Source organism: Camelus ferus, chromosome 14 (assembly GCF_009834535.1).
Source record: "Camelus ferus isolate YT-003-E chromosome 14, BCGSAC_Cfer_1.0, whole genome shotgun sequence".
NCBI classification, from domain to species: domain Eukaryota; kingdom Metazoa; phylum Chordata; class Mammalia; order Artiodactyla; family Camelidae; genus Camelus; species Camelus ferus.
This window is the reverse complement of record NC_045709.1, coordinates 51,259,702-51,275,947: the sequence shown is the minus strand read 5'-3', so window position 1 is coordinate 51,275,947 and position 16,246 is coordinate 51,259,702. Positions and strand designations below refer to the sequence as shown.

The window sequence follows — 16,246 nt, the reverse complement described above, 5'->3', positions numbered from 1 at the left end:
CCACCAAGTCCCAATGTCATAGGACAAGCAAACATTTATTTAGCTCACATGTCTTGGAGGTTAGCAGTGGTTTGGCCAACGGCTGCTGGGCTCAGCTGAGGTGGTTCTGCTGCGCTCCAGGTGTCTCTTAGTCTCTTGTTGGGACCAGCAGGCTTGTCCAAGCACATTCTCCTCAAAGTCATGCTAGAATTACAAACTGCAAGCAGAAGCTATTAAGGCCTGAACTTGGAACTGGCATGTTATTTCTGCCCCATTTTATTGACCAAAACAAGTCACATGGTGAACTCAATGTTAAGGAGTGGGGAAACAAAGAGTTGATTCTCATTATAAAGTTAACCATGAACACAGAATTAGTAAATACTGAACCATTGCTCCTAGGGGAAACAGGTTAGCTTCCTGTGAGCCTCTAGTCACATTTTCATCAACAGATAAATACATTTTTATGTGTATTTTTGTTTAAAGATTCCACATGTAATATATATTGTTGATTTATTAACACTGATCCCAGGGCTAACAGTAGTATAACTTATGCCTGAAGGAAGGTATCTAACACACGTATTTTCTCTATAAGGCACATCACAGCCTTCTTGTGCTTAAGAACACAAAATAGGACATGAGCACAATGCTTGGGGCTGTTTTATACAGTGAAATCACCAACAAAAAAGCATAAAAAATGTAAAAAGAAATGTGGTACTAAATAGACTGCAGAAAAGACAAGTTTCCAATATAAGACCTGCAACAAGAAGGCAGAGCACTGTCTTGCTTGGCCTCAGCTGAGAACTCAAATTTTTTTGCCACTCTACGCATGTCTGTGAATGACCTTGAAAGTTACATGAGTACTGATTTGGGGGTTACAAATAAATGTTACTTAGCAAGTAGGTAAATTTGAAATGCCAAATCCATGAATAATGAGGATTGACACTACTTTGCCCCTTAGTAGAAAAAACTTCAATGTTATATGGCAAAGGAAGAATTTAAATATAGGGGCCAATAATGCAGACTCTTGGGCCCCATCTTAGACTTACTGAATCAAAATCTGCATTTCGGATTCCCCAGGTATTTGTATGCATGTTCAAGTTTGAGAAGTACTGTCCTCGATACCATGTTGGGTACATGCATACCAGAGGCTGGAAGTTAAACCCTACTAAAATCAGAGGTCAAATGCATTAATAAAGTTTTTACGGGCCAAAGGTCTGGGAAATAATAGGACAACCTCTCTAAGGTGAAAGATAAGCTATTGCACCTTGCAATTCCTGTTAACAGGGAAGAGGCAGAGCACTTTGTGGGCCTCTGGCTTTTGAAGGCAGCATACACCACATTTGGGAATACAGCTGTGACACATTTATTGGGTGATCTGGACAGCTGCCAGTTTGAGTGGGTCCCTGGGCAAGAGAGTGCCCTGTAGCAAGTCCATGCTAGAATGCAAGCTGCCTTCTATATGGTCCCATGTCACAGCAGATCCAATGTTGTTAGAGATGTCCGTGCAGTGTGGAGTCCTAGACAAGCCCTAACAGGAGAGTCACAGTGCAGGACCTCCGGGTTCTGGAGCAACGCCATTCCTTTGACAGCAAGTCATTTGGAAAACTGCCCCTAGCATGCCACTAAGAGTCTGGCTGTGAAACTCAAGTGGTTATGCAACAATGGCTGCCCAAGATGATCTGGACATTTCAGATTTACCAACTCACAGTGGGATGGGTATAGCAACAATCTATCAGATGGTTAAGGTGAAAGAGGAGCCAATCGATTGGAAATCCCTTGGAATTTGAAGACGAGTAGCCAGAAGAATATGAGTGGAAGATCTGGAAGTCCTCCAAGAAAAGTAAGCTCTGTATAATTATTGTTTTCTAACTCCGTAACAGCTCCTCTCCGCGCATGCTCTCTTTTGGGTGCAGAGCAGTAACACGCACCCTACCCCGGGGTCAAATCTCTGGAGTCATCATTGACAATGTGGGCTCCTCAGAGGGATACCCCCTTTAAACACCGTCTCTTTAATCTGTGCCTGCCCCCACCCCCACCCCCGTCTCCATGGCTAATACTTTAATTAAGTCTCATCATTTCATTCTGGCAAATTTTCTTCATCATTGACAAATGGTGTTTCTGCATATCTGATTATTTCTTTCATGCCTCAAATATTTATTGAGAATCTACTGGGTTAGACCTTGGGGAAACAATGTGAAGAATTAGAAAAAGACGTTGCTGCAGGCCTCATGGAATTCACAGTCTGGTGGAGGAGAGAGATGGAAATCCTGCTTCCAATCCTTCAGGGGTTCCCTGCTGTTTTCAGAATGAAGCCCAGATGTCTTGACCGATTTGTCTCTGCTTATCTCTCCAGCATCACCTCCAAACACTGCCCTTCTGTCTTGCAGGCTCTGCAGCCACAGTGCCCACGTTCCCTTCTTCAGAGCACCCTCCTTTCTGCCGGGCTAACATCTGCTCTTTTAAGGGCTCACTCCAGCTGTCCACCTACTCCAGGAAGCCTTTTGGCCACTCCCTTCCCCCTTTAGCTGTCCTTCTCTGCAGTTCCATTACACCTCATGTTACCACTATAAGTATTACACTTTATTGTGATTCTTGTTCTTTTGTACACCTCTGCTACCCTACGGTGGGCTCAGCTTGGTGTACCCAACACTTAGAACAGCGTTTGATTCAAAATAGGTACTTGACATATTTCGTCAAACAGAACTGCAACACCAGACAAGACCAACACATCACTTCCGCACCTGGCAAAGGAACTTCTGGGCACGACTCCGGTGTCCTCGGGCTTGGGGCGGAGAAGCCTCCGGATGGGCTGCGACCCTGGTCCCTTCCTCAAGGAATAGGACTCAACGGTGCGCCCCCTAGCGTCTCCAGCGGGTGCTGCAGGAATGAGAGGGCAGCAGCGAGCACGCTGTCCCAGACTCGCGCTTGGCGCATGCGTGGCAGAGGAGCGCTCGTTCGGCTCGGAAGAGTCCAAGCGTGAGGGGAGAGGGCCATGGATCCAGATTCTTTTCCCTTCTGCGATAGGAAGCTGGCCCCATTCTTTTCCTATCCGATTGTATCTTCACGTAAAGCGTGAAACTTTACGTGTGGTTCGGCAGGGAGCGAGGATGGAGCTAGAGTGCTGTTAAACTTTTCTTGGTCTCTTGGCGCCCCTCCCTGGGGGACAGGGTTGGACGGTCCCAGGTCAGGGCGCGCGGGGGCGGAAGCGGCGGCGGCTGCGGCGGCGGCTGTCAGAGCTGGAGAGGGGCCGGGCGGAGCGGCCATGGAGGGTCAGCGCTGGCTGCCGCTGGAGGCCAACCCCGAGGTGAGCGCGGCTCGGATCTCGGCCTGAGGCCGCGGGCAGGGGCGGAGAGGGCCGGGCTGTCGCAGCCAGTCCCGGGCAGTTTGTCGCTAAAGCGTGTTCTCTGTCTCGTTTTCAGGTCACCAACCAGGTGAGTGAGGTGCCTTGTCGCTCGAGACCCGGGAGTCCTACCTGGCCGCCTACACCTCTGCAGTCCCCGGGAGTCTGGGATTTAACTCCGTGAGGGCCCCTCTTGCTTTGCTTCAGGCGGGCGTGCCCTTTTTACGGCCGTCTCCCTCCTACCTGGGTCCTGGAGATGCTCCAGGTGCCTCAGCCCCTCTTCTGGTTCCATTCCCCCCCGTCATCTCGTTTCCTGGGGTTTTTGGGCTCTGAGGTTTGAGGGACGTTCACCCTGTATTCCTATTCCTTTCTATGTTTTGCCTCTTGCTAGTGCCGAATCCATAATTGTCCCACCCCTGTGTCTTACGGGTGACTAATTTGTCTACAGTACCTGACTCTAAGCTTTGTAAACTCGCCCACCCAGTCCTTGTAATTTCGTCCACCGCCTGAACCATGAAATCATCTAATCATCTTCTCTTGCCCCATCAAATCTCTTCTCTTCGCCGCCACGCCCCCTTTCTCTTCCAGTTTCTTAAAATTGGAATTTAGTTGCTTTTATACCATAGGAAAGGTCAGTTCCCACGCTATCCTTTGCCACCTATAACCCTTTAAGTTTTTCTGGTTGTTGAAGGTTCGAGTTTGGGGAGGGAAGAGGGAATATTTCCCAGCCATTCGATTAAAAGGACAGTAAGTGATATCGGGTGTAAACTTTTTATTTGCCCAAGTGTATTTTGTGTTATTCTGTTTTTTTATTCTCAACAGCTAGTTTGCTTTTTTTTTTTTTTTTACCGCCATCTCAGTTTATCATATGGTACACTACTACCCCCCCCATCTTTCTTCTCATCACCAAGGAATAATGATTTATCATGTCCTTCATTGATTTTTGGTTTTAAAAGCTTGTGGAAAATTCCTTATATAAAGAAAATAGATAGGAATGCTTTATCTTGATGTTGTCGGCAAACCTTCAATTTCTTATTCAGGTTTATTACATACTTTTGAGATGACAGTTATGCCCTCAACTCTTGTCTCTTTAATAATCTAGAAGTGTGCAAAGTTTGAAACCCAGCATATTTTTATGTTATTCTTAAGATGGCATTTTCTATCAATGTTAATTTTCTTTTTATTTACTCCCTTTGACATTTACTGTTCATTTTTTTCCCCCTAAAACATTTTAACACCTTTGTAAAGAGAAAATCTTCAGGGTAAAGAAGTCAGCATTTGCAACTTCTGATTTAGTGCCACAGGAAAGAAGCATATTTCTCTCAGACCTAATCCAAAAATTTTTTATACCTTTGGGAAAAATCGGTTTACCATGTGTCTGGACTCTGTTCTCTTCCATTGAACTCTGTGCCTGTTTTGATTACTGTAATCTTACTGTAAGTCTAGAAATTAGAATAGTATGAATCTTCAAACTTTATTCCTTTTGAAAAATTTTTAGGCTATTTTAGTTTCTTTGCCTTTCCATGTAAATTTTAGAATCAGCTTGTCAATTTGTACAACAAATTCTGCTGCAATTTTGATGGTGAATGTGTGACTAAGTTTATAGATATATTTTGGGGAAAATTAACATCTTAACAATATTGAATCTTGCAATCCATGAATATGGTGTATCTCATTTACTTGGATTTTCTTTGATTTCTTTCAACAATAGTCTGTCATTTTATCATGTTGATCTTATACATTTTTTGTTTATATCTAAATATTTGATGATTTGTGGTGCTTTTGTAAATGATACTATTTTAAAATTTTAATTTCTGGTTGTCCATTGCTACATATAGAAATATAATTTATTTTTAAATGTTAACTTTTATCCTGCTGCTGTGATAAACTCATTTGTTCTAGTGGCTGTTTTTGGTAGCTGCTTTGGGATTTTCTGTATAGACAGTCATATTCTTTGTGGATAGACTGTTCCATTTGTCCCATTTCAATCTGTATGCTTTTTATTTATTTTTCTTATTGCACTGGTTAGGACCTTTAATACAAAATTAAATAGGAGGGGGAGAGAGAAGATATCTTTGTCTTATTCCAGATCTTAGAAGGAAAACATATGATCTTTCATCATTAGGTGTGTTAGTTGTAGGGTTTGGGTAGATGCTTTTTGTCAGATTAAAGAAGTTCCCTTCTTTTCCGAGTTTGTTGAAAGTTTTTGTCATGAATCAATGTTGAATTTTCTTAAGTGATTTTTCTGCATCATTTAAGAAGAAGTAATACCAACCTTACATAAACATAGGAGAGGGGATGCTTCTCAACTCACTTTATGGCCAGCATTACCAGTCAAGCCATAATAAAACAAACTGCAGACTAATATCCTTCGTGAACATGGATTTTAAAATCCTCAGCAAAATAATAACAAAGAAAATGCAGCAATAAATTAAAAAGGATAATATACCGTGACTAAGAGCAGTTTATCCTGGTATTGTTAAGCTGGATCACCATTCAAAAGTCAGTCACTGTAATTAACCATATCAACAGACTAAAGAACAGCTGTTTTTAGATGGTTTTCTTATTTATTTTAATAAGATATGTTTGTATTATTGGAAATTTATATTCTGTGATTCAGCTGCTGTTGGACTTTGTTCCTAAGTAATGTTGGTAGATTATAAAACACAATCACTTATTCACATCAGTTGTATCAATTAAATAGTATTTGGGGAGCAGCTTTTGTGATATCAGGTATCTGAGCAAGAGCTGGTTATATCTGGTGATGAAAACACTCATAGTTTTCTACTTTTCAATCCAGTGGGACTATAGACAACAAACAAGTAAGCAAACAAGTAGTTAGCAAATTGTTATAAATACGTGCAATGGAGAAAATTAATAGTACTGTGATGAAGACCATCAGGGAAAGCATACTAAGTTGGATGGTGACAGGAGGCCATTCTGAGGTGATGTAAACAGAAGAGATATTATTAGTATATGATTGTACACTATTTCTGGCACACTTTGGTGAGGTTAAGTTTGTTTTAAATTTACTTATTAAAGAAGTAATGTGCTTTTAGTGGGAAAATGGACACGTATCTAAGAAGTGATTAGTTCTAAACAAACTTTTTGTACTTGCTAATTCTCTTTGTATTAGTGGCAGAACTGAGACTAGAAAATGAATAGAAATTTAATTAACTCACTTAGAATTTGGAAAACTAATAAATTAAGCCACAGATAAACCCCAACAACAATGTTCATCTCCACCCTTTCTTATTTCCTCAATTTAATGGAATGGTAGATAGGCCTTTTGCTTATCTTGATTTCACTCCGTTACTATTTGGTGGTTGCATGCGTTTTTGTTATACTCAGTATGAACAAACCCTGTGTGATACTCTAATGATGCCTAGTTTGTGTAAAAGTGATTAACACATGTTTACTATATGGAGATCATTATTAACTGTTAGACATTAACTAGTAGCCATATGTGTCAGTAGATGTGGTAAGTAGTGATTTCTTTTGTTGGCTAATATGCCATCAGTCCCTTCTAAGTATATTTTGTCTTGCTGTAGGTAGGACTTAACCCAGAATAAAATCAATTAAATGATAGAAAAAATTATTTTTAAAATTTAAGCTCTATTTCATTTACATATGCATTTAAGGAGGTAATAGCAGATTGTAGCTGATGGGAAGTTACAGATAATTAATCATCAGGAATTATAACTTTTTAAAAAAGAACATTTTGTGATATGGGCAATCAGCATTTCTTTTTATGGTTTTACTAGATTTTCATCTTGACTGTGTTTTATGATTTGAATATAGCACAGCCACATTATATAATTTTAAACATTGTTGTGTTTTAGAACCACTGATGTTTGATATGGAAATTCCCTAGAAATATTCCTAATTGTGAATTTTATTGAAGAGGCAGAATGTTTTCTGGCATAATGTATCATGTCCAAAGGAAAATCAATCTATTTTAGTATTAAGTATTCTATTTAGCTTCAATGCTCAGTGTTGGAAAAAGAATTATAAGTCATCTGCTGAATTATTGCCACAAACATACAAACTTTCATTAATGAGTGTTTCCCGTCTTGGGAAGAACATGCTGATTACCCTGTCCTCTAGCTGCTATCTCCTGTTTCCCTTCTTTGTAAATTTTCCACAAAGAATTGTCCATAGAAGCTTGTGCTACTTTCTTATCTCCAGGTTTTTTTCTATATTCACTCCTATCTAGTTTGCTTCTATCCTCACCATTTCATTGTAATTACTTTTCTCAAGTTTACTAATCACTACTTTGCCAGACCCAGTGTTCACTTTTCTGTCACCAAATTTCTTGACCACTCAGCAACATTTGATAGAGTAGCCCACTCCATCCCTCTTGAAACGTTTTCTTTTCTTGGCTTCTGGTTTTTCTCCTGTTTCTCTGACTGCATCCTAGATTTGCCTTTGCTAATCATCTCCCTTCTGATTTCTAAGGCATTCCTCAGAGCTTTGTCCTAGACTGCTGGTCTTTCTGTGTATAACCTCTCTCTAGTGATGTTTTTGGTTGTATAGCATTAATACTGCCACATTGTTGATCACGTGTTCCTCCAATTCCTGACTTCTCTACAAAATTGGAAACTAGTATATTCAGCTACCTCTTTGATATCCCCATTTGGATGTCTTATAGATTTCTCAAACTTAACATGGCTGAGAAGGAAATCTGGATTTATATCCTCTCAGCTCTCCTCCAAACCCACTTCCTCAGTCTTTTAAGGGTACCGCCATTTATCCAAAGCCCAAGACGATGTCATTGAGTCTTCTTCACAGCAGTGCTAATTTGGAGAGACCATTCTTGTACTGATTTAATTTCTTGGCTCTCAATCTCTGCTCTGAGTCCATGGGCAGTTACCTAACCTCTTGGTACCTCTTTTCTTAGTTTCTTATACCCTCACCTAATCTTGTAATTGTTGTAAGGATGAAGTAGATTACTGCATGTAAAGTATGTAGCACGATGTCTGGAACAAAGCATGCACTCTGTAAACTCAGCTATTTTTAGTATTCTTTTCTTTCCCTAACCTCTCAGATCCAGTAGATCTGTAACTTTGGTAGACCCTTCTTTTAGAATCTATCCTCAGTTTGGCCATTCTGTTCATTTCCATGATGACATCCCAGTCAACCATCATCCTCAGTTTGGACAACTGCAGTTGCTTCCTAACTAGTTTTTCTGCTTCTCCCTTTACCTCCCTAAAATCTATTCTCAATGTACACACCAAGGTGGTTTTCTAAAAATGCAAATCATATCCTGTGTATCCCTGCTTAAAGCACTCAGAACACAAAATGGCCTTCCACTGCTTGTCCTTAGAAAGCAGTTCAAGCTGCTAACCATGGCCTGACCGGGAGGTGCTGCCTAGCTCTCTCCAGCTGGTGCCGGGCTGCAGTCTTTGAATGCCAAACGTGTTCCTGCATCAGTTTTGTGCTTATCTTTTGCTTGAATCATTCTGATCTGGGTTGTTTCATGGCTGATTTCTCTCTTGTCATTTGTGTCTTAAAGTTACCTCCTCAGTGAATCTTTCCTTGATTAGTTAGCTAAATCCCCTCTTCCCCCCTCCACCTGCCCCAGATCTGCACTAACATCATGTCTTGTTTTATTTTGTCATAATACTTAACCACCTTGTGAAATTATCTTGTTTATGTGTTTACTTGTTTATTGTGTGTTTCCTACCATGAGAATATAAGTTCTGTGAGAGCAAGGACATGTCTGAAGTACTCGAAGTGGTGCCTGGCCCATAGAGGGTTCTCAACAAATAGTTTTTGAATGGAGGAATGAATAATCTGGAGTCAGAGGCTGCATCCAATGCACTTAATAGATATTAATTGAACACCTTTATGTTAGTCTTATTTGATTGGCAGTATGAGTAAAAAGTTAGGGAAAAGTATGATCCCAGTTAAATTTTAATCATTTATATATTTAATCTGCTTTTTGATCATTAATTGTGTTCTCAGTTTGATACTAATCACTCTCACTATACTTACTGCCTTTGGAGCTTGGTGATTTTTATACTCTTAAGCTTTAGCTGACATGGAGTAAGTTCACAGCTTCAGGGTAACTTACCAATTTTGTGCAGACTTTTTTCACTACAATGTTTACCTGTTATTTTCAGTTTGCAGCACAGCTGTGAAAATTACCCTTTATGTGTACATTTTGTTTTATAATTTTGTAGCAATATGGCTTTTTGTGGGGTACATAAAATGAACAAATAAATTGAAATCCTTTTATCAGGGTTTATGATACTTTTCCTTGGCAGTGTGCTTTTTTGGGCTGTCAGTCCTGTGCAGGCAGTATTTAGAGCTGATTAAATAAACACGTGGTTTTAGCTTAGAAGCCAAATGTTTCTGTCCTACCTCTTTAACTTGGCACAGATAAAAACAAGTATATATTAAATATTCGTTATAAACATAGCTTAACAGACATGTATAGGCATACAGATTATCCATTAAAATAGAGGTGTAATCTTTAGTTCAGTTCAACAAATATAACTTGAGTGTCTATGGTTTGACTAGGCAATGGGATTAAAAAAATGAATAAGATACAGTTCCTTTCCTTGACTTTGCAGTCAGTTTTAATCCTTTTTGTTTCTAGATAGAATTAAATATTGAGGAGGGCACGGACTAAGAATTTTGGAGAAAGCGAAGAAAGAAGAGGGAAATAATTTGGAATATTTTATTGAACTTTATTAAGTCTCGAAACATGAATAGGATTCAGATGAAGAATGGGTATTAAATAAAGGAGTCTTGATTTCTGTGGCCCCAGACTGTTGTAGAGCATGTGACTTGATGAACCTAACATATGTTGAGTACATTCTGTTAAGAGAAGTTTTTAAATTCAGTATATTTCTTATTAGACATATCTAGGACTTTGTTTTTGACCACTCATATTAAGTAGAGTTTCTTCTACAAGCAGAGAAATGGAGGCATGTGGAGAGTGGCCCTTTAAACAGGAAGGTCTTGTCTTGTAGACGCTGACTGTGAGATGAATAACCCTGTTTACGTAATAGGGCATGATTTCCATTGATTTTGCAAGGTTTCATTTGATGATCTAAGTACATGTGATCATTGCTCATGGAGAAATACCCAAGGCATTTTTTATTTTTAAATTTCAGATAATGTTAGACCGGTGGATACTATAATGTACTCTTGACGTAAGGTATAATGATGCATTTTTAATATGATTTTTTGTTTCCTTTGCTCCTTTTTTTTCTATCATATAAAACATATTTTGTGATAGTGCACTTTTTAAAATTATCAGCTTCATTCAGTACAGACATTTATTAAGAGTTTATTGTGAAATAGATGTCATTCTCATTATTATGTTTTTTTTTTTCTTTTTCTCTCTGCAGTAGATTAGGGTCTGCTGTTACTTTACTGTGAATTCTTAAGAATTTTGAAAAATCACTAGTTCTTTGTTTCAGTTGTTTTGCCAGATGTAAAAGAGACATTGAAGTTGTGTAGGTTTCATTGTGTACTAGAAGTTACTTATAACAAGCAATTTTCTAGTGTTGACACAAGTCATTTGGACTTTTTTGGCCTTAATACTCTTTGCTCATTGATATAACTTGTCTCTCTCTATCAATCATCTACCTTTAAACCTTCAGGCGTTGCTTTTGATAAGTAGGATAAATTATGTTGATCTACTACTAAAGTAGTTCTTTATACACTGGAACTTCCGTGCATTTCCTTAAAAATCAAATGTTGGAAATGAGTTTAACATATCAAGCAAGCCAACTTGTATATGTTTGGTGAAATTCTGGCTAATTATGTCTAACATCAAAGTAATGGATTTTGTAAAAAGGAGTTTTGCTTAATATGTTATAAATTTTAAGTGTTTGTTAGCTGATATAAATAAATTGCCGTCTCTTCGCACCTTCTTCATGGAAAACTTGCTTTACTTCCTTCTTATAGAATATCAGTAATATTTCTACCTTCCATTTTTTTATGAATCAGATGCACAGTACATACACTTTGATTATTTCCCTGTTAACACTACCAATTTTCTTCCCTTTTACAGTTTCTCAAACAATTAGGTCTACATCCTAACTGGCAATTTGTTGATGTATATGGAATGGATCCTGAACTCCTTAGCATGGTGCCAAGACCGGTGTGTGCAGTGCTGCTTCTCTTCCCTATTACAGAAAAGGTAATTGTTGAGTAAGATACAGTTTCCCGTAAATGCACAGTTCTCTTTCAATGTTGAATGAAAAATACACTCTAAGAACAATCAACTCCCTTCTTGCATAAAATGAGGAAATCTAGGCAGTGAGGACATCTTAAAAATCTACTTTTATTAAATACATGTATTTAGATTTTAATTTATAGATTTGACAGTGAAGCCCTGAGTTAGTCTTTTAAACTTGGGTAGTTTTCTTTTTTTTATGAAATATGGTTAGTTTGCCTCAGCTGTTTCGATGTGACATTTATCACATTTTGATGTATGTACTTTAGAAGTGTTAAGTACTAGGATAGTCTTAAATCTATTTTAGAAAATACATGAATAAAGAATATCTATTTACAATTTCAACATATAAAGTGTGCACATTTTTTCAATATATATGAAAAGAAATCTTTGTTTTAAGGAGGTGTGGGTTACATTATTTTCAGAATATAGTTGATTTGGGTGGGAATCATTAGGCTTAAATACAGTTTAATTGGCAGATTTAGTATGTGTTGGGGATTTTAAATAGCTGTTCTTAGATCTCAATATCTAAATTCAAATCTCTCTATTTCAAGCTTTTCTTCTACAATGATGTCATGTAGATATATGTATTATGGAGCCAGAACTTTTAAGTTCATTTTAAAACAGCTTTGGTCTGTATCCTTCTGATTTTTATTTTTAAACTTAGAAATAATAGGATGAACTCAGCATTGTAAAAAATGAAGTAAATGGGATGATGAGAAAGAAATGAGTAAGTATTTATACTTACTTATATGAGTAGAGAATATAGTGGCATCTGCCTCTTTTTGGTATCTTACAGTTTGGTAGGTCCCTATTTCAGCTCATAAGTGACATAGTTAAGTCATTCAAAGGATATCTAGTGGATGTTTTAGGAGATATAAAGTGTTTTAGTCTTTTACGTTCTAATTTAGAAACTGATTATGTAGTTATGAATGGCTTCAGCATACTGATAGCAGAAGAAGTGTCATGGATACCTCATTATCCTTTAGATAAAGTCAATTACAGTGTTTTAAGTATGCTTTGTTGTAGTGCTTACCACCTAATGACATAGGTGAAGAGACTGTAAATTTATTTCTCTCTGATATTTTTGTTGTCTCTTGACCACGTGTTTTCACTGTGGTCTGCCACAATTACTTTTTTTTTTTCCTGTACTTGTTCTGTGTCATTTTAGGATTATTTTCTAAACATTAAACCTTGAGAAGTTATCACATCTCATTTTGCTTTGTCACCAAGGAATACTGATATTAAACAACAACAACAAACTAAACTGTATGAACATTTCAGCATAAGACATTACCATATTGAACCTTTCAGTTTTTATCAGTTGAAGTTATAAAATGAATTAATGGTTCAGAATTTATTCTAAAAATATTATTTAAAAATTTGACTTAAACATTTCCATAAAAATTATTTTTTAAGGCATAGATACATTTGTTGTTAAAAGCAGTTCGTTAATTATGGGTTTTCAATAGACATCATTTGTTTTATTGCAGGGATCAGCCAACTTTTTATGTGGAGGGTCAGCTAGTAAATATTTTCAACTTTGCAGGCCTATAGTCTCTTATAACTATTCAACTTTGCCTTTTAGTATGAAAACAGTCATAGAAAATACAGAAATAAAACTTTACTTATTAAAACAGGCAGTGGGCCAGATTTGGCCTGTCGGCTGTAGTTTGCTGATTCCTTAGTCTGTTGGAATCTGAAAATGATAGGAAAACAATAAACATAACAATAAAATCATCTTTCTACCCTCTTTTTTCTCCCCACTCGTTTTTTAACCTCATTGTTTTTAAACTCTTTTTACGATTGGGAAAATGAGGCACAGAGACATTTAAGTAACTTGGCAAAGTCACACAGCTAATAATGGCAGAGCTAGGTTGTGGGTTCAGGCTGTCAGATGTAGAGCCCACACTTTTGACACTCATTCTTGTACCATATTATATTTATAAGCAGTTATTATAGATAATGGTGGATGTAATGAATATTGTATGCCTATTAAATGTAGTGTGAATTTTATTAATATGATTTAACAATATAGAAATGTGACAAATAGAAAGTAAAAATCCTTTAATCTCTCATCCAGGGATAACCGGTTTTTTTTTATATCCTTTCAGTCTCTTCAGTGACTATATAAAGTAAATATTTTGAAAACATAAATGAGAGATTAATGTATACTGATCTATATAACCCCTTTGTAATCATGGACAGATTTCTAAGTCAGAATATATAAATCTATTTTATTCTTTTTAAAATGGTTTAAAGTATTCCATTTGGATATGCCTTGTTAACCAAATCCTCATTAATGGATATTTAGAATTTTTCCAGTTTTACATTTAAGTCCTTTTTAATGTATTATTTTCACATCTAGACTATTGACTTTTTTAAAATAGTATGAAGTATTCAGAACAGAAGAAGAGGAAAAGATAAAATCTCAGGGACAAGATGTTACATCATCAGTATATTTCATGAAGCAAACAATCAGCAATGCCTGTGGAACAATCGGACTAATCCATGCTATTGCCAACAATAAAGACAAGATGCACTTTGGTAAATAATTTTCCATTACTGCTGTTTTTTCCCCCCTTAAGTTATAAGCTAACTTATTGAGCAGTAGGTGGTGCTCTAGTTCTTTCTTTCAAAGCATTAAATAAAGCTTTTCTTCCCTTCCTTGTATAATAAGACTGCATATACTATTAGAAGAAATATTAATCCTTCTCATTCTTTTCTGTTGTGGATAAACAGAGGTTTAACAGACAAATAACTTAAGCCCTATCATTTATCCCAGTATTCTTATATTCCTAACTTAATCAGTGAAAGGGTTTTGCCTAAAAAATAGCTAGGTTACTTCTAGAATTTTCATGTATCAGTCTCTTTGAGCAATCAAACCTTTCCAATTTTATCATCTTTAATATTCTCAGAATCTGGATCAACCTTGAAAAAGTTCCTGGAGGAGTCTGCATCAATGAGCCCCGAGGAACGAGCCAGATACCTGGAGAACTATGACGTCGGTACCTTTTTCTGTCTTGATCTCATATGAGTGCAGACTTCTGTGGGACTGTAGGTTCTGTTTGGGGATTTATCTTGAAACCATAGTTTTAAGCAATTATGGATTTTGTTGTATCCATTAAAAAAGGCCTTTTATACTTTTCAGGTAACATTATCTGAGATATCCATAAATGTTGATAAATTGCCACTTGTTTTCTACATCCAGAGCTGAACGAGAGGGAAAAAAGCAGTTAAATTTACAGACTTATATCTTATGATTCAATACTCCTTACCATTCCCTCCCTATAATAAATACATGCTTGGCAATACCTTATGTGTCTTTCACTGGGAATTTGGAACAAGGCTGAAGACCAATGGGAAAAACAAAGGTTTAAAGGGAGAAGTTAGAACAATCTCTAGCTATTTTACCAGTGTAATGGTATTTTTGCATGTGTGAAGACATAGGCCACGTAGTCTAGTTTTAAATGATTGTACCATTTCATAGAATTGTTTTAGGTTGGTATTTAAGTTTTATTATTTTTGAGATCTGTTTTTCTTGTGAAGCCTTTGCACCTTTTAATGACAGTAAATAAATTGTAAATTCTTTGACATTAGAAGGAGTGTAGTGTACAAATTATTTGGCTAGAACAATGTGTTATGCAGAGTTCGTGCCCAATAAATTCATTGATTTGATTATGTTGTTTTAGCATTCTAATATACTTTGATTATTTTAAACTGCTTTTTCTTTAAAGAACCTCCAGATCTCATAAAACATCTTTAGTTTATATAAAAATAAAAACAATATAAAAGTCACCAATAATCCCACCAATGAGAGATAGCCATCCTTAATATTTTTATAGGGAGTATATATGTGTATACACAATTTTTTAAAACAAAAATTGATCACAGTGTAATATTGTTTTATAACTTGCTTTTTTCACTTAACTTATCACAAACGTATTACATACCAGTAAGTATATATTTGACATCATCATTTAATGGCTGCCTAGCTTTCCATTGTGTAGTATTTTATTTAACCAATAAATTATTGTCAGAAATTTAGTATTTTTCTCTTTTTCACCACTTAAAAAATACTACAAGGTATATCATTATAGCTAAATCTTTACAAATGTCCTTAATTATATATAATTATGTACAGTTATATGTAAATATATAAACTCCTAGAAGAGAAATTGCTGGATCAAACAGTTTGCATGTTTTTAAAGCTTTGATACTTACTGCCAAATTGCCATTCATAAAAGTTGTATTCTCACCTGTAATTTACTTCTTTGCCCATTTCTCTTCATCTTTGCTAACAGTGGGAATTATAAGAGCTTTTTTTTTTTCTTTTTTAATTCAGGAACCTAAAATCTTTAGCTTCTGGTAAAAATGCATGCTTTTTGCTCCACATTTCTAAACTGCTGACTGAAGCTGCATGATTAAGCATAAATACAGCCAGAGCTGCAGAATAGCATGTAACCTGGAGAAACAGATGAGCTAAGCTTCTTCAGTCTCTATCTGTGAGATGCTTACTTTATTCTAGTCTCAGTTGAATAAAGTGTTCAGTGTTAGTTCTAACAATTAAATAAGGGAAACGACTCCCCCTTGCACCTGGCAATCACAAATAAGCAGATACTTCGTTTCCTAATTCTCCAGAGAGGTGTGGGTTGGAAAGCACAGCAGTTCATTTGGTTACTCAGAAATCATTCTGAAATAGCATTAAATTGTTCCAAAAATTTCCTCCAATT

At 36.7% G+C, this 16,246-nt stretch overlaps 1 protein-coding gene across 2 annotated transcripts in view; it reads left to right on the top strand.

The window, feature by feature from the left end:
- The first annotated feature begins 3,074 nt into the window (after window positions 1-3,074).
- The window catches only part of UCHL3 (ubiquitin C-terminal hydrolase L3), a 36,510-nt gene continuing 23,338 nt past the window's right edge, over window positions 3,075-16,246 (top strand). Inside the window, exons 1-5 of one of the 2 annotated variants that reach the window (XM_032496863.1) lie at window positions 3,075-3,283; window positions 3,399-3,410; window positions 11,349-11,477; window positions 13,904-14,060; window positions 14,432-14,517. In XM_032496863.1, coding sequence (XP_032352754.1) covers window positions 3,242-3,283; window positions 3,399-3,410; window positions 11,349-11,477; window positions 13,904-14,060; window positions 14,432-14,517 — 426 coding nt within the window. In that variant the 5' untranslated portion in view covers window positions 3,075-3,241. The remainder of the gene's footprint in view (window positions 3,284-3,398; window positions 3,411-11,348; window positions 11,478-13,903; window positions 14,061-14,431; window positions 14,518-16,246) is intronic. The other variant, XM_032496864.1, reaches the window with a different exon arrangement.